At 43.1% G+C, this 22,419-nt stretch overlaps 1 protein-coding gene across 1 annotated transcript; it reads left to right on the top strand.

The window, feature by feature from the left end:
- Window positions 1–347: 347 nt before the first annotated feature.
- Window positions 348–2,197, top strand: Mrpl51 (mitochondrial ribosomal protein L51). The gene is made up of 3 exons (XM_075982737.1): window positions 348–679; window positions 770–880; window positions 1,445–2,197. The coding sequence occupies exons 1-3, from the start codon at window positions 601–603 to the stop codon at window positions 1,639–1,641; spliced, it is 387 nt and encodes a 128-aa protein (XP_075838852.1). The 5' UTR covers window positions 348–600; the 3' UTR covers window positions 1,642–2,197.
- The last annotated feature ends 20,222 nt before the right edge of the window (window positions 2,198–22,419 follow it).

Here is a 22,419-nt window from a genome sequence, read left to right as displayed (position 1 = left end):
ACCAATCACAGCACCGGAGGCGGAGCAAGATGGGTCTGCGCTTTCTCCGGTTCCTCCACAGTGCCCCGTCCCCGGAATGGCGACCCTGATATCCCTCCGGGAGGCCCCGGACCTCAAATCCCTGCCCTCTAAACTGCTAGAGTATACTGTCTCAGCAAAACCGTGTGGCGAGGTGCAAGGGGATCTTGTCGCGGCGCCGGGCTCCCATCCTCCACCTCCCTCACAGTGGAGGACGCCCAGGGAAACAGGAGAGGGTTTATTTGCACTGACACGGAGTTCCGGGTTGGAGCTGTCCTACCCTGCGACAAGAAAATGTGCCGCAGCCCTAAAAACGTCCCCTGGCTAAACCGGAAGTGTCTGAGCTGGGCGCGCATGCTAGGCCGGAACTTGGGGGGCGGAGATTGTGGCTAGGGCGGTGCAAGCCGAGGGGCGTCCGCTCCCAAAGCTAGCTGGGTAAAGCACAAGATGGCGTCTCCTGCTGTCAGTCCTGCGTGAGCCCCGGCTGAGACTGTGTCCTTTACCTGGTCTTTGAAATCTACACCTGGTCCCCATTTTTCTGGCTAGTGCAGGGCCCTGTCGAGGTAGACGGGCGCTAGACTAATGGCAGGGAGTCTCCCTTGGGTGGCAAGTAGGAGCCTGTGGGGCTGGATGCCCTTGGCGTGCAGAAGCTTCTCTCTGGGTAAGTGACTAAGGTACAGATAAGACAGGCGCCCCGCGAACTGCTTGTTGATAGGCGGTGCTGATTCTTTCTTCTCCCTTCCATTCCTAGGTGTACCGCTGTTGACCCGTGTGAGGCTTACGCTGCCGCCCCCGAGAGTGGTTGACCGCTGGAACGAGAAGAGGGCTCTGTTTGGTGTCTACGACAACATCGGGATCCTGGGTAGGACTTGATTGCTAATTTCAGAAGGACTGGTAGGCTGTATTGACTACTTTGTTTTTATTTGCTTGGAGAATAGTAGTGTGTTCAGGCCAGGCCTGGTGGCATAAGCTGGGGACTAAGGCAGACAAGACCAGTCTAAGTTACAGAGAATTGTGTGGTGATGAGACGGAATAACACACTTGTGCGTTGTTCTGAGTGCCCAGAGCTGGATGGTAGTGTCAGTATCTGATCCCAAGCATTCTGGCGCGCGCTTGCCTGTTTTACTGTACGTGTGCCATGTGTTATTCAAGCAAAGCCGGCAGGTACAGGATGTCAGGCTCCCTAGAACTGGCCTTGCACACAGTTGTGAACCTCTAGATGTGTGTGCTGGGTCCCGGGCTCTTTGCAGGAACAAGTGTTCTTACCGCAGAGCCATCTCTTGAGCCCCGAAGACTGTTCTTAGTAGCATTACGGGCGTGCCTGGTCTATAAGCTCTGCTCAGGGACCTGCAGCCATGGGATGGAGGCTTAGCTGGCCTAGGCTGCCTTCCCTTCTCTGCAAGCTTAACCTTCTCTCGCATTACAGGGAACTTCGAAAAGCACCCGAAGGAACTGATCAAGGGCCCGGTATGGCTTCGAGGCTGGAGAGGAAATGAATTGCAGCGCTGTATCCGAAAGAAGAAAATGGTTGGAAGCAGAATGTTCGCCGAGGACCTGCACAACCTCAACAAACGGATCCGCTATCTCTACAAACACTTTAACCGGCATGGGAAGTACCGCTAGAACAGAGAACTGGGGACTCGAGAAGAGATGCGCTTGTCACCCTGGAGAAGGGGAACAGGACCTATCCCTGCGAGGAAACGCAGTGTGCTTTCTCTGATAAAATGGGCTGTCTTTGGGATGGGATATGCACACTGTGTGTTCCCTCAGTGCTACTTCTGCTCACTCCTGTAGACTCAAGTTTCTCATTCCTGAGTCGTAGGCTCTTCTGTTAAGATCTTACTTATTTACAACCCAATCATACTTTACGTCTTAGAAGTACGACAATTAGAATCATTATTGTTGGCTCTTTCTGACCTTGGCCCTTCATGTTTGGTGGTTTTTGGTTTTTTTTTTATGTAATCTTAGAGACAAAACCCAGGAACGTTGTCATTCTAGGGAAATGCTCTGCCACTGAGCTCCCCGGCCCCTTGGAAGTGCAATGATGCTGTTGTCTCTAAAGACTGTGACACCAAAATGAAGTGGGAAAGTGAAATTACACTTGTACTGCGCTCATCAAAATAAATGAGGTTAACTTCTCTGAGTAGAGAAGTATTTCAGAGGATGACCTTTAACCACATCCAGTTTTGTTTGTTTTTTTTCAAGATAGGCCTTCTCTGTGTAGCCCTGACTGTCCTGAACTTGCTCTATATACCAGGCTGGCCTCAAACTCACAGAGATCCGCCTGCTTCTACCTCCTGAGTGCTGGGATTAAAGGTGTGTGCCACCAGCACCTGGTGAGCCACATCCAGTTTTATGGAATGTTAAAGATCACACTAGGATTTCCTATGTGCTAGGCAAGCACTCCTCCAACTGAGTACCTCTTCCTTACTTAAAAAAAAAAATGTGTGTGTAGTGGGGGGAACGGAATGGACAGGGTTTCTCTAATTCTGACCTGGAACTCACTATATAGACCAGGCTGGCCTCTGACTCAGAGTTGCTCCTGCCTCTGCCTCTGTCTTCTGAGTGCTGAGATAGATGTATGTGCCTCCACACCTGGCTTTCTCACTTTTTTAATAATAGTAAGTGCCACATTAGAGCACACGGGATGTGAAGCTGAAGTCATCAGAAGCCTCATCCGTTGGCAGAGATGAATCTTAGACTTTCATATGTGGCTTTATTTTGTTTTCTGGGTGTAAAGTCTCACGTTGCTTAGATTGGCCTAGAACTTATGATGTAGCTGAGGCTGTGCTTGAGCTCCCAATCCTGTCACCACCTCCCAATGCAGGGATTACAGGTGTGTGCTACCATGCATGTTTTGTTGTTATTCTTGTTGTTTTCTTTTAAGAAAAAAAGGTGGCACTTAATAAAGTGTTTTTTTTTTTTTTTCGAGACAGGGTTTCTCTGTGGCTTTGGAGCCTGTCCTGGAACTAGCTCTGTAGACCAGGCTGGTCTCGAACTCACAGTGATCCACCCGGCTTAAAGATATTTTAATATGGGTGTAAGCACCAGGGTTATGAGAGAGATGATGAGATGAAAGTAAAACTCTTAAAAAGCATGAATGGATTTCTTCAAGACTTATGTGTGTTATAGTGCTGGGATCTTGAATATACCAAGTACTTGTTCCACAGTGAACTGTACCTTCTGCCTAGATTTTGCTTTTGTTAGTATATATTAATTGCAAAAAAAAATTTATGTTTTTCTTTCATTTATTTTTTGTTTTTTGGAGGTAGGGTCTCTATATAATCCCAACTGTCCTGGAACTCACTATGTAGTCCAGGTTAACCTTGAACTCACAGAAATCCACCTGCCTCTGTCTCTCAAGTGCTGGGATTAAAGGCATGTGCCACCACCACCCGGCTGGAAGTAGGCTCTTAACTGCTGAGCCATCTCTCCAGCCTCCAGATTCTGTCCCCAGAAACAAAACAAAAACCAAAGGGAATTACCTTTTTGGGGTTTTTGTTTTTTGTTGTTATTGTTTTTTGAGACAGGGTTTCTCTGTAGCTTTGGAGCCTGGCCTGGAACTAGCTCTGTTCTACAGAGATCCACCTGTCTCTGCCTCTTTAGCTCTGCGATTTAAGGCTTGTGGTACCATGCTTGGGCTCATTGTGACATTTTTCATACTTTTTTTTTTTAAATAAAAAACAAAACAAAACAAAACAAAAAAACAATTCAGTGAGAAGTCTGGAAATTACAAAAAGGTAATCCATTCGGGCAGTGGTGGTGCAGGCCTTTAATCCCAGCACTCAGGAGGCAGTGGCAGGCGTATCTCTGTGAGTTCAAGGCCAGCCTGGTCTACAAGAGCTAGTGACAGGACAGGCTCCAAAGCCACAGAGAAACCCTGTCTCAAAAAACCACACACACACACACACACACACACACAAAAAGAGCCATCTTCCAGAGGACCCACAGCTGTCTGGCTCCAGTTCCTGTGCTTCCCATGGAGACAGGCATGTACACGGTGCTCAGACATACATGCAAGCAAAACTTGAGTTCATAAAAGTAATTTTTGTTTTTGGAGATAGGGTTTGTCTGTGTAGCCATGGCTATCCTATCCTGGAACTACCTCTAGGCCAGGCTGGTCTGGAACTCAAAGAGATCTGCTTGCCTCTGCCTCCAGTGTGCTGGGATTAAAGGAATAACAACCACTACCACCGGTTTTAGGGTGATTTATTTTATTGAAATTATTAAGTCTTGTGTCAGTTCAATGATCTTTATTACATAGCAGTCCATTCTGAAATGTGGTTGAAAGCATTAGTTCATTTCTTCTGGGTTCAGCTAGTTAATTCTGTTTTGTTGTCATGAGGCCATATCTTCAGCAGGGAGCTTCCCTAAGGCATCTTCACTCACACTGAGTCAGTTGGTATCCTTTTTGAGAACCAAATTGGGGCCACTGCCAGAACAGCAAGTGCTCTTAAGTCTGCGCCATCTCTCCAGCCCCAGCTGAGGTTCTTTTTGCACAAGGTTTTATTATTCAGTCTCTCTTGGCCTTGTTTACTTAAAGACTTGATCCCAAAGGGCAAAATGGAAGTGACAAGGCTTGATAACATGAGACTAACAAGTCATGGTGTCAACAACCATGGTAGCAAAATAGAAGCCTTTGATCCCTGAACAGGGGCAGGCAGATCTGTCAGTTTGAGGCCAGCCTGGTCTACAGAGCAAGTTCTGGTCCAGGCAGGGATGCACAATGAAGACCCCCCCACACACTTTTTTTTTTTTTAAAAAAAAGGTAGGAAAGGAAGAAGAAAATGTTTTAATAGAATCTATGCTTCTTAGAGAAGAGGAAATTAACAATTCAACTCCAACGACTGTATAAAAGACTTCCTGCTCTAAGATGCAAAAGGTCTCATTTTCAAACACAGAGCTGTATTGTTTTTGGTACAGAACAGTAGGCAACATTCTCCTTCAGTAAACACTGAGGCATTGTGTGTAAGAATCTTGTAGGCATATAAACCACAACAGCAGAGCTATTTTCTGCCTCCACATAGACTTCATACTTCTGGTGTAGAATGTTTGTAAACAGGCACACAGTTGAATAAGGTAATTGCATAAGAAAAGTAGAGTTACAGATTCAATGCAATGCCTATCAAAATCCCAGAAAAATTCTTTAAAGACCTCGAAATAACGGTACTCAATTTCATATGGAAAAAGCAAAAAACCCAGGATAGCCAAAACAATCCTGTACAATAAAAGAACTTCTGGAGGCATCACAATCCGACTTCAAACTCTACTATAGAGCTACAGTACTGAAAACAGCCTGGTATTGGCATAAAAACAGACAGGAGGACCAATGGAACTGAACAGAAGACCCGGATATCAATCCACACATCTTCGAACACCTGATATTTGACAAAGAAGCAAAAAATATCAAATGATAAAAAGAAAGCATATTTAACAAGTGATGCTGGTATAACCGGACATCAACATGTAGAAGAATGAAAATAGACCCATATCTATCACCATGCACAAAACTCAAGTCCAAATGGATCAAAGACCTCAACATAAAGCCAGCCACACTGAACCTCATAGAAGAGAATATGGGTAGTACACTTGAACGCATTGGCACAGGGAACCACTTCCTAAATATAACCCCAGCAGCACAGACACTGAGAAAATTAAATGGGACCTCCTGAAACTGAAAAGCTGTAAAGCAAAGGACACGGTCAACAAGACAAAACGACAGCCTACAGAATGGGAAAAGATCTTCACTAACCTCACATCAGACAGAAGTCTGATCTCCAAAATATACAAAGAATTCAAGAAATTGGACACCAAAAGAACACATAATCTAATTAAAAAAAAATGAAGTACAGACCTAAACAGAGAACTCTCAACAAAGGAATCTAAAATGGCTGAAAGACACTTAAGGATGTTCAACATCCTTAGCCATCAGAGAAATGCAAATCAAAACAACTCTGAGATTCCATCTTATACCTGAAAGAATGGCCAAGATCAAAAACACTGATGACAACTTATGCTGGAGAGGTTGTGGGGAAAAGAGAACACTCCTGCATTGCTGGTGGGAACACAAGCTGGTACAGCCCCTTTGGATGTCAGTGTGGCGACTCAGAAAATTAGGAAACAACCTTCCTCAAGACCAGTAATATCACTTTACGGTATATATCCAAAGGATGCTCAATTGTGCCACAAGAACATGTGCTCAACTATGTTTATAGCAGCTTTGTTTGTCATAGCCAGAACCTGGAAACAACCTAAATGTCCCTCAGCCAAAGAATGGATAATGAAAATGTGGTACATTTACACAATGGAGTACTACACAGCAGAAAAAAAAACATCTTGAACTTTGCAGGAAAATGGATGGAGCTAGAAAGCATTATTTTGAGTGAGGTGACCCAGACACTGAAAGACAATTATCACAGGTACTCACTCATAGGTGGTTTTTAAACATAAAGCAAAGAAAGCCAGCCTACAAACCACAATCCCAGAGAACTTAGACAACAATGCAGCCACTAAGAGAGACTTACATAGATCTAATCTACATGGGAAGTAGAAAGTAGAGAAAGACAAGATCTCCTGAGTAAATTGGGACCTTGGGGGAGGGTTGAAGTGGGGAGGGGAGAAGTAGGGAGGGAACAAAGAAAAATGTAGAGCTCAATAAATATCAATTAAAAAAATTTTTAAAAAGTTGCATGAGGGTTGGAGAGATGGCTCAGAGGTTAAGCGCATTGCCTGCTCTTCCAAAGGTCCTGAGTTCAATTCCCAGCAACCACATGGTGGCTCACAACCATCTGTAATGAGGTCTGGTGCCCTCTCCTGGCCTGCAGGCATACACACAGACAGAATATTGTATACATAATAAATAAATAAATATTTAAAAAAAAGAAAAAAAGAAAAGAAAAAAGAAGGAAAAAAAGCTCAGCAGCTAGTAGCTAGGCAGGAGAGGGATAGGTGGGGCTGATGGGCAGAGTAAGCAGGAGAGATCTAGGCTCAAGCGAGAAAGACAGGGAGCCACCAACCAGCCACAGAGACAGCAGAACAGTAGGATATACAGGAAGAAAGAAAGAGAAAGAAGAAGGAAGGGAAGGGAAGAAAGGTTAAAAGCTCCAAGGCAAAACATAGTTAAAGAGAAACTGGTTAAATTATAAGAGCTAGCAAGAAATGAGCCTAAGTTAGGCTAAGCATTCATAACTAATACTGTGCCGTGATTTGGGAGCTGGTTGGTGGCCCAAAAGACAGCCTGCTAAGGAGTAGAGGGTAACTGGCTTTTCAAGCAAACAATGTAGAAAAATGGCCCAGAAGAGAGAAATAGCATGGAGTCACTGCATACCTAGCAAAGCTGTGAGAGGAAGTGGTGTTTGTTAGCGGAGGGAGCTACCTTGTATATCTAAAGACAGGCCAAGAGCTCAAGGTAAGAGTCAGGTAGGTCCTGAAGAAAATTAAAGGACTTTTTAACATTTTAGTAATATGGTGTGGCGTCTTTGGAAAATCCACATTTGCATCAAAGGTTAAATACTGAGATACATGTGATTTAGTAATGCCACTCCTAGATGTCATCCAAGAGAATGACCGTCTAGCCGGGCGGTGGTGGCGCACGCCTTTAATCCCCGCACTTCGGAGGCAGAGGCGGGCGGATCTCTGTGAGTTCGAGGCCAGCTTGGCCTACAAGAGCTAGTTCTAGGACAGGCACCAAAAACTACAGAGAAACCCTGTCTCGAAAATTAAAAAAAAGTATCAGTAGATTCCAGCACTGCCACTAAGCTGACGGAAAAAAAAGGCCCCCAAATAAATAAATGTAATCCTTTAAAAAAGACAAATGTTCATCAGTTGATAAACAAGTAACCAAGATGTTATACAACTACAGAATGCATTGTTCATTTACTATAGTAGTATATTATTTGTGTTTTAATAAATAAAGCTTGCTAGCCGGGCGCTGGTGGCACATGCCATGAATCCCAGCACTCGGGAAGAAGAGACAGGCAGATCTCTGTGAGTTTGAGGCCAGCCTGCTCTACAAGAGCTAGTTCTGGAACAGGCTCCAAAGCTACAGAGAAACACTGCCATAATCATCATCATCATCATCATCCATAATAATAATAATAATATAAAGCTTGCCTGAAGGCCAGTGCAAAGCAACCACACTAGTCAGCCATAGAGACGGGGCAGTGGTAGTGCACACCTTTAATCCAGCACTAGAGAGGAATATAATAAAATGGGATAAGACAGGTCTCAAACTCAGTCTCATTCTGAGGATTTCTGGAGGCAGGATCGCCATTTCAGTTTGAGGTAGAGGTAAGAGCCAGTGGCTGGCCGCTTTGCTTTTCTGATCTTCAGGTTGAACCCCAATATCTGTCTCTGGGTTTTTATTATTTGTGCTATAGTTTACCAAAAGCATGAAGTACCCATTTATGCTGCATGGATGGAAATTGGAAACAGGTAAAAAAAAAAAAATCCAGTCATAAAGTGCCCAGTTTAGGGGAGGAGGAGGGAAATGGGAGTCGGTGGCAGGGAGGAGGCAGAAATCTTTAATAAATAAATAAATAAATAAATGAATGAATAAATTAAAAAACAAAATTAAAAAAAAATAAAGTGCCCAGTTCTGTAAGACTGTCCCATCGAAACGTGCAGGATAGATGTATCTACAGAAGCAGAATGCGGATTTGTTGCTGCTGCCACGCGTGAGAAGGGGTGGGTGTTAGGAATATTTCCTAACTGTGCCTCTCCACAAAGGCAAAATAATCCCAATCAGACAAAATCAGACCAAATTAAAAAGATATTCAGGTTTAATTAGACACCTGCGCTCTCGGGTGGCCCAGGGGAAACGGAAAGCTGCCAATTTGAGCGTGGGAGAAGAAGAGGGAAAACCACGTGTTTAGGTTAGGCGATGGTGGCACACGCCTTTAATCCCAGCACTCGGGAGGCAGAGGCAGGTGGATCTCTGTGAGTTCGTGGCCAGCCTGGTCTACAAGACAGGCTCCAAAGCTACAGAGAAACCCTGTCTTGAAAAACCGAAAACCAACCAAACAAACAAAAAAAACACCACCACCAAAATACCCACCCATGTTTATTTTCTGGAGAGCAGTTTAAATAGCCTGTGGGAGTGTTCTTGACCTTTCCTGGGGAGGGGTCAAGGTTCAAAGGACACAGGGGAGGGGTTTCCAAAGACGGACAGAGGCTGGGATTACATTGGGGAGTGGCTTTAGCATTCACAAGGTCTCCAGGGAAGGCGTGAAGGTGCCCTGGAAGTTAACAGCAACAGGTTATTATGTGTGAAGGTGGCTGAGTGGGTTGAGCCTGAGTTCACAATGTAGCTGAGTTTAGCCTAAACTCTTTTCTCTATCCCGAGTGCTGGGATTACACAGGTGTGCCACTATACCAGATTGCTAAGAGAATATTCTTACATCCTGACCACAAAAATGAAGAAAACATGTCAGGTTGGGGCTGAGTGCGTTGCTCAAATGATAGACTGCTTGCTTAGCGTGCAGGAAACTCTGAGTTCACTCTACGGCCCTGAGTAAACTGGGCATGGGCACACACCAGGAGTTCAGCATTCCGGAGGCTCCAGGGTATCCTTGGATACAAAGTGAGCCAGAGGCCAGCCTGGAACACACCAGACACTGTCTCAGTATTCGTGTATATACATATGACAGGGCCTCAATACTATATACATACACATACATACATATATACATATATAGAGTTATGAACTTACATCTTATCCATAGGCAGCAGATAAAGATACTGAGCCTGGCATGGGATTTTGAAACATCAAAGCCACCCCCAGTGACACACTTCCTCCAATAAGGCCACACCTCCTACTCCTTCCCAAAAAGAGTTTGACCACATGGACACTCACAGATACGCACACACTAACAAAATAAATGTAATTTTAAAATTTAACTATATTGTGGTGGTTTGAATGACAATGGTTCCCATAACCTCATATGCAGTTAAATAGATTGTAAACATATGTGTGTGTGTGATTTAAATGGCAACAGCCCCCATAGGCTCACTCATATGAAGATACACAATAAGTAAATATAATTTAAAAAGTTAAAGATATATATACTGTGGTGGTTTGCATGACAACCCCCCCCACCCAGTCTCATATGTTCGAATGCTTGGTCTCCAGTTGGTGGAACTGTTTGGAAAGGATTAGGAGGTTTGGCTTTGTTGGAGGAAGTGTGTCACTGGGGGTGGGTTTGAGGTTTCAAAAGCCCATGCCAGGCCCAGCATGTGTGTGTGTGTCTCTACCTGCTGCTGTGGACAAGATGTAAGCTCCCATCTACTGCTCCGGCGCCATGCCTGCCTGCTGCCGTTCTCTCTGCTAGGTTGTTCATGGACTCAACCTCTGAACCATAAAAACTCTCACAATGAAATGTTCTTTGTCTTGGTTATGGTCTCTTCACAGCAACAGAAACGTAAATAAGACATATGTAAGGCTGATGAAGGCGTAAGTCACAAACAATTCCACACCAGTTTGGAATTATGATTAATAGGATGGTATTTATTTAAAGGGGAAAAAACTTACAGATCACCGTCTCAGACAACAGCCCTCTGTGCAATCAGGAAGGAGTCTAGTCGCCAGAAGCAGAGCAGGAAGCCAAGAGAGGAGAGGGAAGTGGCTGCTTTTTTAAAGGGAGAGTGACCACACCCCAATGGGCTGGTATCTCAATGGCTATTGGCTGAAGGAGCGGAAGGACCTCCCGCAACACCTCCCCCTTTTGTTTAAGTAAGAGAGTTCTAAACTTACTACGAAATTATATACAATAAGTACAAATATCCTATTCTAACTAGCTTAGGTCTTGTATAATAAATAACTTGGCCAAGTCATGAGAGAAAAGTAACTACATTTATATAATCTTCAACCCCATCGAAGATCTGAGAAGGGAAATAATGTTACCTGGGTAATTAGGAAGTTCAGTAAAACAACTTCCAAAACATGCAACAAATCACAGAGACAACTAGCTACCTGGGCAATCACCCAAAGTCACTTTTGCAGCGTTGAAGCAACCAACTTTGGCTATTGCCTAACATAACTGACATACCATTTTCAAAGGCAAGCAACTTTTCAAAACTATCTTACCCTGTCTTGGCAGGATATGACAGTCCTGTTTTATCCATTGATGCATGCTCTGTATCTCTGTCAGTGGTTGAGGTATGGGCATTTCCTTGCCCAAAGGCCAGTTCTGCCAAAAAGAGAGGCTCCAGGTGAAGTATCTTTGGTGCTCAACATTCTTTCAGGAATAGATCGGTGCTTCCAGGAGCAATTGTGTCTCACTATCACGAAACTCTGAGTTAGATTAAAGGCCATTTTCTACAGCTCTTTGAAGAGGTTGAAGATTATCTATCTATACTGAGTATAATCTCTATGTATCTAAAGAACCTGATTAGTCTAATTATAGATGACAAACTTAGATGACTATTGATCTATATAATTCTCAATATCTATCTAACTTAAAGACTAAGAAAATAAACAACTGTGTAACAAATGAGGAGTATCTTAATCAAAGGTAGAAATGTACACTGCAATATGGTAAATATATACAATATATATCAATACAATATATGTCAATACATAAAATGTTTTAAACAGAGGTAGAAGCATGCATACAATAGTCAATATAATTTAACTTTGTATCAATATACAAGAATTGATACCAATATATTTGTCTAAAAACAGTAACTCACAATTACAAATCTATTATCCCATCATTCCTCTTTTTCTTTTTTTTCCAAAATGATCCCTGAGCTTATAAAATTCCTCCCCCAGCCCTCAACCATATACTAATTATAATCAAGCCCTAAATGATGTCCCTAAATCCATGGACAAGCTTTTCTGGGAGAGGGGATGTCGTCCTCTAGAATTACTTCCAGCTGTCATAGGGGCGACGTTCTTTCTGGGGGATCCTGTGAAAGTAAAATGATGGTTAAATTTCAAGATCAATATCTTTTAAAATTGCAAATAGTCTCTGAGTATTTTGTGGAGGTCTGGCCAGAATGTTGTACAAGATGTGCACCATTTCAGCTAACCAAGTTGGGATCGTCTTGTGAAGCTGGTACCCAAAACGGGTCTTGTAGTAGCGCTATCAGTATCATGACGTCATATCAACCAGGTGGAGTTGTTATTATGGGGCCCCATCTTCTTCCTGGAAACTTCAAATGTCACTGCAGGAAAACTAAGTTAAGTTTCACAAACTTAAACATTAATCATATAGACATGTATAGACATACATATATTCAATGAAAGGCATGATAGATATGAAGAAAAGCAAAGATGTTTTCTTTTTTTTTTTTTTTTTGGTTTTTCAAGACAGGGTTTCTCTGCGGCTTTGGAGCCCGTCCTGGAACTAACTAGCTCTGTAGACCAGGCTGGTCTCGAACTCACAGAGATCCGCCTGCCTCTGCCTCCCGAGTGCTGGGATTAAAGGCGTGCGCCACCAATGCCCGGCTGCAAAGATGTTTTCTAAACTCATATTTCTTTCTGTCCCATATCATGGCTCTTGGCATGAGACAGAAACTCCAGAAACTCTGGGTTTTTCTCTTAACAACAGGCTTGGAATTAGAGAGGGACTGAGCCAGAGTCCAACTCCAAAACCAGCTCTATAAATTTAGAAATATGGTTTAGTATATTTTACTTACATAACCTATTCAGTTTTCTTGATAGTCCCTATTGGGCAAGTATTTTTCCATCTGTCAGTATCCAAACATTCAGGGTCCCTTGAATTTTTCAAAGATGAGTGCTTTCCTGTGGAGATAAGAACAGAACCCTGCCCCCATTCTATATATTTTTCTTACCACCTGTATGAATATCATCATTGTGGATGAGCTGTTATTTCTCCTTTCCAAGAAGTTTCTCCCCTTCAAATCAAACCTTTATTAATTTTGATGGTATCCACAATTTTTTTTTCTCCTGTGGAAACAAGAGCAAAATCCCTTCCCCAACGTAGCACATCTCCTGGCTTCCATTGAGAGGTCAGTACATCTTTGAAATAAACTGGTTGATTTAGTTCAGCAGACTTTTCCATTATCCAATGTCTTTCTGCCACTGTTCCTTTCTCATTAGCGTTAAGAAAATTCAAGGTTAATAAAGCATTATGCAATCTATTTCTGGGGGTATTTTCCATCCCTTTCTGTTTGTTGAGCATATCCTTTATAGTACAATTTGATCTTTCTATAACTGCCTGACCTGTAGGATTATTTGATATACCTGTAATGTGTTTTATATTATAATAATCAAAAAAGTGTTTAATTTTCTTAGATACATATGCTGGACCATTGTCTTTATTTGTGCAGGTATACCCATGATGGCCATAACTTCCAATAAATGTATGATTACCGAATCAGCCTTTTCTGAGATCAGGGCAGTAGCCCATTGAAAACCTGAATACGTGACTATGGTGTGGTGTACATGTTTTAATTTACCAAAACACATCCATCTGCCAGATTTCATTCCTTTGAGTACACTTTGGGTTACTCCCTGCAGGCAACAGTGTTTGATTATAGAAAGAACAAGTAAGACATCTCTTTATAATATCCTTAGCTTGTTGCCATGTAATGGAAAACTCTTTCTTTAAGCCTTTACTATTGACGTGATCTTTTTATGAAATTCTGAGGCCTGCAACACACTTCCAATCAATAATTGATCAATCTCAGCATTACCTTGTGCTAGAGGATCTGGCAGACCCATATGGGATTGTATGCTGAATCCATTCATCCATAGGTGCTGATCTAGACCTTAAAGGCCCAATTATCTTTTTGCATTCTATGTTTGCATTCTCAAAAGCTAGATATTCAAGAAGTATTCGTCTAGCTCCTGGGTCTGTTACCCCTATGTACAGAGCCTTAATTAATCTTTGCAAAAAGTCAGTAAAGGGTTCTCTCTGTCCTTGCCTAATCCTGGTATATGATTCGACCCTTTTTGCTGGATCTTGTATCCTATTCCAAGCATTTAAGGCTGCTTTGTGACATAATGACAATACTTCTTCATCATAAAGAGCTTGGACCTGTGGATCAGCATACGCTCCTACACCAAGAATTTGATCTTGGGAAACCTCCATACTTTTTGCTCTTCCTTGCTGTTCCATATGTTTGGATTCTTCTCTGAAATAAATTCCAAACATCAAGAAAGGTCCATCATCTAAAACTGCAGACACTAACTGAAAGAAATCATGGGGGGTGGCTCTGACATTAGAAGCCCAAGTCCTTATCATTTCCTTAACAAATGCAGAATGCAAGCCATAATTAACGACAGCTTGCTTAATTTCTTTTAGATCATTCATTTCTATTGGCGTCCATCTAGCTTCTTTGACTCCCTTTGAGCCTTTAGAAGTTGACGCTTTGTCAGAATAAATTACAGGGGATGTCGCTAAAACCCTGGGTAAGCCAGTTCTAATAGGTGGTGGTGGCATTGTATCCTGTCCTTGTGCCTTCTTACTCTGTTCACCAGCTCCAATAATTTTTTCAATCATTTCAAGTCTTTTTATTATTGTCTCTTTTGAATCCTGAATCTCCTGACCTGCATGAGTTTCTAGTAAAGATTGTATGGTTCTTAGGAGTGCCATGATCTTCCTAAATGATAGAATATGCAAAAGAATACTAAAACCTAGTAACCAGTAAATTAAGTTATCCCCATAGTCATATAAACCTTGCATGATATAATCCATTGTATTAGTAAACAAAACAGTAAAATTTGTGTTGGAAACGAAAACTGCCATATTACCTATTATCCAGCAGGTGGCGCTGTCACCAAGTCCCGACAAAAAACGGGGTCCTGTTTCAGTGTCTGCCTTAGTATTTGTTAAAAACTGGGAAATGCAAGTTGCTCAACAAAGTTAATGTAATTAAATCAATTCCGTACACAGAACCATAAACCCAGAATCCAGGGGTAGAGAAGAGCAACCAGGAAGCCGTGGAAGCCGCATATGCCTCCACGTGACAGAGTTGCCCCAAGGGGTTGCAACCGCTTGCGCTCTGGTTCGAGCCACTTAAGCGCTGCGTTTGCAAGGGAGATTTAAAAACGACTCAGAAAAGAGCAAACCAGGTGGGCAGAGACTGTCTGGGCCTGTGGAGTTTAAATGAAGTTTAAATCCACTCGGGGAGGCAAACGATAGGATGTGTGGGGACTTGAAGCCAGTCTGAGGCGTGTAAAGAGAATATATAAAGAATTGCAGCAGGAAAGGCCACTGCGTGATAGTTTATATTGAACTGCTGGCTCCACACACAGGGCACAGGCCGCAGCTGAGGGAGGGCTCGTGCCAAACCAAGCTGGCAGCAGGCAGCCGAGCGAGCTGTGGGAAGGGGGAGTTCTAATACCAAATGTTTTGGCGCCAGATGAAGGCGTAAGTCACAAACAATCCCACACCAGTTTGGAATTATGATTAATAGGATGGTATTTATTTAAAGGGGAAAAAACTTACAGATCATGGTCCCAGACAACAGCCCTCTGCGCAATCAGGAAGGAGTCTAGTCACCGGAAGCAGAGCAGGAAGCCAAGAGAGAGGAGAGGGAAGTGGCCGCTTTTTTAAAGGGAGAGAGACCACACCCCAATGGGCTGGTATCTCAACGGCTATTGGCTGAAGGAGCGGGAGGACCTCCCGCAACATAAGGCAATGTTCATTTTAGCCATTTATTATTATTATTATTATTATTATTTTGCTATCCTCAATGTATATATCTTTGAGACATATCATTTGAGCTGTGTATCATAAACATATACAACTTTATTTTTATTTTTTTAAAGATTTATGTAATAGGGTTGTGGTTTTATCTCAGCTGGCAGAGTTCTTGCTCAGCCTGCACAAGACTCTGGGCTTGATCCTCAGCAGTGCATAAGACCAACCAAACAAAAATTCAGTTACAATAAAATGAACATAGAAAAGCAAATGCCTAGAAAATTAGAAAGATTTATTATTTATGTGTGTGAGTGTTTTGCCTCCTTGTCTGTCTGTGCACCATGCAAGTGCCTTTGGCAGCCAGAAGAGGGCATAGGATTCCCTGGGTCTGGTGTTTTGAAGGTTGTAAACTATTTTTTGTTTTGTTTTTTGAGAAAGGGTTTCTCTGTAGCTTTGGAGCCTGTCCTGAACTTGCTCCGTAGACCAGGCTGGCCTTGAACTCTCAGAGATCCACCTTCCTCTGCCTCCTGAGTGCTGGGATTAAAGGCGTGCGCCACCACCACCCAGCGAAGGTTGTAAACTATTATATGGGGTCTGGGAATCAAACCTGGTTCTCTGGAAGAGCTGCTGGTGCTCTTGGCTGTTGAGCCATCTCTCCAGCCCCTATTTATTTATGTCCAGAAGAGGGTACTGGATCTCCTGCAACTGGAGTTCCAGTCTGTTTTGAGCTGCAGCATAGGTACTGGAAATTGAACCTGGGTTCCCTGCAAGAGCAGCCAGTACTCTAACTGCTGAGTCATCTAATCTCCCTTTTTTCTTTTTTTTTTTAAATATTTATTTATTATGTGTACAATATTCTGTCTGTGTGTATGTCTGCAGGCCAGAAGAGGGCACCAGACTTCATTACAGATGGCTGTGAGCCACCATGTGGTTGCCAGGAATTGAACTCAGGACCTTTGGAAGAGCAGGCAATGCTCTTAACCTCTGAGCCATCTCTCCACCCCCCCTTTTTTCTTTTTTTGAGGCAGGTTCTTTGTATAGGTAGTCCTGGCTGGCCTAGAAAGTCACTATGTAGATCAGGTTGGCCTCAAGATCTTAGAGATCTGTCTGTGTCTTCCACCTGAGCGCTGGTATTAAAGGCATACGCCACCACCATATTGACTCTTCCACTCTGTTACTGAGGCTGCAGCTTGTTGCTTTGGCTAGACTGGCTGGCCACCGAGGGCCCGGGATTCCCTTCCCTCTGAGGCCCCAGCACTGGGGTTACAGCATATGGCTTATTATGTGGGTCATGGGGATCTGAACTCAAGCCCTTGTGTTTGCACAGAAAGAGCTTTATCCACTGAGCCATCTCCCCAACCCCAGGCACGATTTTACAAGAGACCTCATCTTTGCCAGGACACCACATTACCCCTCCCTCTCTTTTTCTCCTTCGCTCCACATCTCTCTCTTCCTCATTTTACTGTATCATTTTCTGGCTTCCATCAGCAAGCAGTGTTTGAATGATTAGGAATTTATAAATGTTATTTTGAGCTGAGTAGTGTTCAGTGGAATAATTATGTTCTCAAAACTTGTTTGTTAGTTTTTGTATTTTAGTCACTGATGGATCTTTATTTGAAACTGGTTTACCTAATTAACATTTTCCTCCAACTCGAGGAGCCTAGATCTTCCTGGCATCAGCCTTCTGCTTTGGCGCTGTCTGATTTGATGTCTGCTTAGCCCTTTTTTGCATCCTTGGCAGCTCCGAGAGCCTGCTCAAGCTGAGCTTTTCTAAGTTCTGGTTTCTGCTCCCTCTTGGCCTCATATCTGCAAGAGATGCACCCGTGATGACTGCAGCACTTTGACTGTGCAGCTGGTTCTTTTAAATTTCATCCGACTATTCCTTTTTTTTTTTTTTTTTTGATTTTTGATTTTCAGCAGGGTTTCTGTAGCTTTGGTTCCTGTCCTGGAACTAGCTCTTGTAGACCAGGCTGGCCTGGCCTTGAACTCACAGAGATCTGCCAGCCTCCTGAGTGCTGGGATTAAAGGCGTGCACCACCACTACCCGGGTCCGACTATTCCTTTTTTTGTTTGTGTGTTTTCTGTGAGAGCCAGCCATGATAATCTAAGTCTGGGCAGAAAGAAAGTTCTTTACTTCCTCCAAACATTATCACCTGGGACTCTGGCCATCGATAAATTTAAATGGAGTCTGGAATCTCAATAGTTTACCCTGAGATGTTGCCTTGCAGGCCAAGATTACCTGACCCCCACTCAAGAGCAGACCATTCAAAGGAAATTCCTGGCATTCCAAGCACTGTAGATAGAAACACCTGCCAGCACTTCACCAGGACACCCCTAGACAAATGTCAGCCAATCAGGGGTCCTGGACCTCAGAGACCCCTCACCCCCACTTTACTACTATAAAAACCCAATTCTAATTGAGCTTGGGGCTCTCCGGATATTCCAATATGTTGGACATGCGGAGAGACTGAGTGTGCAAACTTGATTAAAATAAAGGCTCTTTGCTTTCACATATGGGACTCTGTCTCCTTTGTTGGCTTTTTTTTGTTTGTTTGTTTTTTCGAGACAGGGTTTCTCTGTGGCTTTGGAGCCTGTCCTGGCACTAGCTCTTGTAGACCAGGCTGGTCTCGAACTCACAGAGATCCGCCTGCCTCTGCCTCCCAAGTGCTGGGATTAAAGGCGTGCGCCACCACCGCCCGGCTCCTTTGTTGCCTTTTGTGGGGACCCACGGATTTGGGCATAAAATTTTTCTTCTGTAGTGGACAGCCCAGTTTTATCTGCTGAGGACTCCATGGCAGTTTAAATGCCAAGGAGCTTGCACTCGCATTTTGCCTTAAGAAAACCTTCCCATCAGTCCTCGGACAGCCTGGCCCTTGTTCAGGTTGGATCTCACATCTGCTGAAGCCTTAATGGTGAGGGCTGCCTGACTGCGAGAGGAAAGACCTCAAAGAGGAAGGAAGGACTGTTTAGAGCTGTGTACCCATCACCATAATTGATTTTAAAACACTTTTCATGGTCTCTCTCTTAGCCATCACTTCCAATTACCCTTCCCTTCCATAACTATTACCATCCCCGTTCTCATGTATTATGAATATTTAATTTTATGTAAATTTATCATAAATATATGACCACTTGGGACTTTTTTTTTTAACTCAGCAAGGCTCGCCTATGCTCTAGCATGTACAAATAATAATTCATTCCTCTTTGATGCCAAGTAACATTCCATTGTATGGATATGCCACATTATATGATTTACCCATGTCTCGGTAGACAGACAATATGTCCAATTTGGGGATATTCTAAATAGTACTGTGAACATTTGTGTGTTGATTTGGACTAAGGGATATTCAGATCACGGTCACCTGCAGCAGCCTCTTTCTGTCTCTGTTCTCACAGATTCTGTGAAAGAAATGGCAGGCACAATACCGTGACTGTCTGTGACTCTGAAACCCTAATTTCCTGAAAGCAAGTTTAACAAGGACTCTAAGCTATCAGGGGCTGTAAGTGACACCTCCTGTCTTAAACTATGTTTCCATTGCTGTGAAGAGTCATAATAACCAAGGCAGCTTACAGGAGAAAGAGTTTACTGGGGCCTGACTACAGTTTCAGAGGCTTGGAGTCCATGATCATCTCAGTGGGGAGCATGGAAACAGGGCAGGCATGGCGCTGCAGCAACAGCTGAGAACTTGCATCTGGTCCACACGTAGGAGGCAGAGAGATAGCTAACTGGGAAAGGTGTGAGTTTTCGAAACCTCAAATCCCACCCCCAGTGACACATCTCTCTCTCTTTTTTTTTTTATTTTCGAGACAGGGTTTCTCCGTAGCTTTTTGGTCCCTGTCCTGGAACTAGCTCTTGTAGACCAGGCTGGCCTTGAACTCACAGAGATCCGCCTGCCTCTGCCTCCCAAGTGCTGGGATTAAAGGCGTGCACTGCCACCACCGCCTGGCCGACACAGCTCTTCCAACAAGGCCACACCTCCTAATCCTCCCCAAACAGCTCCACCAACTGGGGACCAAGCATTCAGATACATAAGCCTATGGGGTCTTCTCATTCAAACCACTCCATTTCCCATAGGATGGGCACACATTAACTAAAGGACCGAACCTTCCCCACCACCCATGCTGCCCAGGAATCAGAGACGACCTGACTGTAAGTCATACCATAGGTTACTCATCAGCCTCCTCCCATCTCTGAAACCTATAAGAGGCGACCTGCTAAAACCTTCTAGGGCATGAGTGCTCCTTAGAGGCCCACCATGATGCCTTTTTATGACATTAATAACTTTCCTAAGTGGGCGGTGGTGGCACACGCCTTTAATCCCGTCGCAACACTTGGGAGGCAGAGGTGGTTCTTTATCAGATCTATTATCTGCAAATGTTTTTCCTACTCAATAACTTTTTTTTTTATTCCTATGTCTGAAAGACTAAAGCTTTAAGTTTTGGGGCTGGAGAGAGGACTCAGTCCCTAAGCGCCCTGATTGCTCTTCTAGAGGACCTGGGTTCAATTCCTAGTACTCACAGAGCAGTTCACAACTGTGTGTAACTCCAGCCTCAGGTGATCCAACGCCCTCTTCTGGCCTTCATAGGCACTGCATTCACATGGTACATAGACACAGATGCAGGCAAAACACTTATACACATAAAATAACAATAAAGAAAAACAATACATCATTGCAATTTAAAATTTTTTACAAATTAGCCTTATTATTTCTAATAAGGTAACATTTTCCTCAAGTTATGCTGCTGGGGGAACTTCTTCAGCCAATGGCCTTTGAGATGCTGGCCCACTTTGGGCGTGGTCTTAGGTACTATAAAAACAGATGTAGAAGTGTGTGCTCTCTTGCTTGGCTGCTGGATTTGGTTCCTGTTCCACACTCATACAGAGGACTGATGATCTATGAGTCTATCCCTAAATAAAGAACCTTTTATTATACTCCATTCTGAGCTAGTGTGGGAATACTTATGCAATCCTCTACATTTGGTGCCCAAGTTTCCGGGAAGAAGATGGGGCCCCACAACAATGGTTCTACCTGGTTGATATGACATCATGATGCTGATAGCACTACTTTAAGATCGGTTTTGGGTACCAGCTTCTCAAAGTGACTCCAACTTAGTTAGCTGAAATGGTGTACCTTCTTACAACATTCTGGCCGGAACTTCAAATAAGAACTTCAGAAAAACCCTATCAAAACTCAGAGACTATTTGCAAAATTATACAAGACAGTAATCCTAAAACTTCACTATCTTTTCATTTTACAGGATCCCATAGAAAGAACATTGCCCCATGACAGCTGGAAGTAATTCTAGAAGATGACGTCCCTTCTCCCAACAAAGTTTGTCTTCAGGGTTAGGGACATCAATTAGGGATTGATTATTACTGGTATAAGGTTGGGGGTTGGGATGGAAATTATGTAGGCACATGGATCTCCTTTGGGGAAAAAATAGGAAATTGGATGGGATAATATGTAGATTAGTGTGAGTTTACTCACATTAAAAATAATAGTGAGTAATAGAGTGAATACTTCTGAGCTATTATTTATAGACAATTTACATTGGTATAGATTCTTATATGTTAATATAAATTCAAATTATATTTGTTATATAAATCTGCTCCTATTTCTGTCTACAATTTTTTTTTTTTTTGTTTTTCGAGACAGGGTTTCTCTGTGGCTTTGGAGCCTGTCCTGGAACTAGCTCTGTAGACCAGGCTGGTCTCGAACTCACAGAGATCCGCCTGCCTCTGCCTCCCAAGTGCTGGGATTAAAGGCGTGCGCCACCACCGCCCGGCTGTCTACAATATTTGTACACCTATGCAAAGTTATTTTGTCATATTGTGTGCATGCATGTTTCTACCTCTGCTTAAGACAGTTTGTTTATTGATACAATTTTAGGATATATTTATCATGTTGCATTATACATTTCTACCTCTGATCAAGATACTTATACATTATTTACATTTTTTTTTGGTGTTTTGAGACAGGGTTTCTCTGTGGTTTTGGAGCCTGTCCTGGAACTAGCTCTTGTAGACCAGGCTGGTCTCGAATTCACAGAGATCCGCCTGCCTCTGCCTCTCGAGTGCTGGGATTAAAGGCGTGCACCACCACCGCCCGGCTCCACATTATTTACATTTTGAGGTCATTGTCCTCATTTGCTGCACAGTTGTTTAGGATTATCTAATATTCTAGTAGGAAGTCTTAGTCTTTAAGCTATATAGGTATTAATAATTATAGGTCAATAGTCATTCATGTTTGTCATACTTATAGTTAGAATAATCAGGTTCTTTAGATACATATAAATTGTATTCTGCATAGATAGGCAGTCTTCAATCACTTTAAAGAACTGTAGAATATGGCATTTAAATAACTTAGGGTTCTGTTGACATGAGACACGATTGCTCTGGGCAGCACCAATCTATTCCTAAGAGAATGTTGGGCACTGAAAACACTACACTTGGAGCTTGTTTTCTTCTTGGCAAAACTGGCTCATGTATTTTAAGTCTTGGTCTCCAGTTGGTGAACTCTTTGGGAATTATTTGAAGGTTTGGCCTCGTTAGAGGAGATATATCACTGGGGGTGAGCTTTGCAGTTTAAAAAACCCAGCCATTCCCACTTAGCTCTCTCCTTATCTCTGCCTTATGCTTGTGGGCCAGACATAGGATCTAGTTAGCTTGTTGCCATGCTCCCTGCCATGATTGTCATTTTCACCCTCTGGAACTGTGAGACTCCTGTAGCAGGCTTCCTTTTGGGTCACTCAAATCATGACACAAAGACTTATCAATTATGAATGTTCG

Source organism: Microtus pennsylvanicus, chromosome 8 (genome assembly GCF_037038515.1).
Source record: "Microtus pennsylvanicus isolate mMicPen1 chromosome 8, mMicPen1.hap1, whole genome shotgun sequence".
NCBI lineage: Eukaryota > Metazoa > Chordata > Mammalia > Rodentia > Cricetidae > Microtus > Microtus pennsylvanicus.
This window is presented reverse-complemented; position numbering and strand designations above follow the sequence as displayed.

What these genes read in the sequence shown, in the direction of transcription:
- Mrpl51 (XM_075982737.1), top strand. Translation starts at nt 601, where the DNA reads ATGGCAGGGAGTCTCCCTTGGGTGGCAAGTAGGAGCCTGTGGGGCTGG. An exon ending in GTGCAGAAGCTTCTCTCTGG is followed by an intron (nt 680 to 769) that starts GTAAGTGACTAA and finishes TTCCATTCCTAG; the next exon opens with GTGTACCGCTGTTGACCCGT. An exon ending in CGACAACATCGGGATCCTGG is followed by an intron (nt 881 to 1,444) that starts GTAGGACTTGAT and finishes CTCGCATTACAG; the next exon opens with GGAACTTCGAAAAGCACCCG.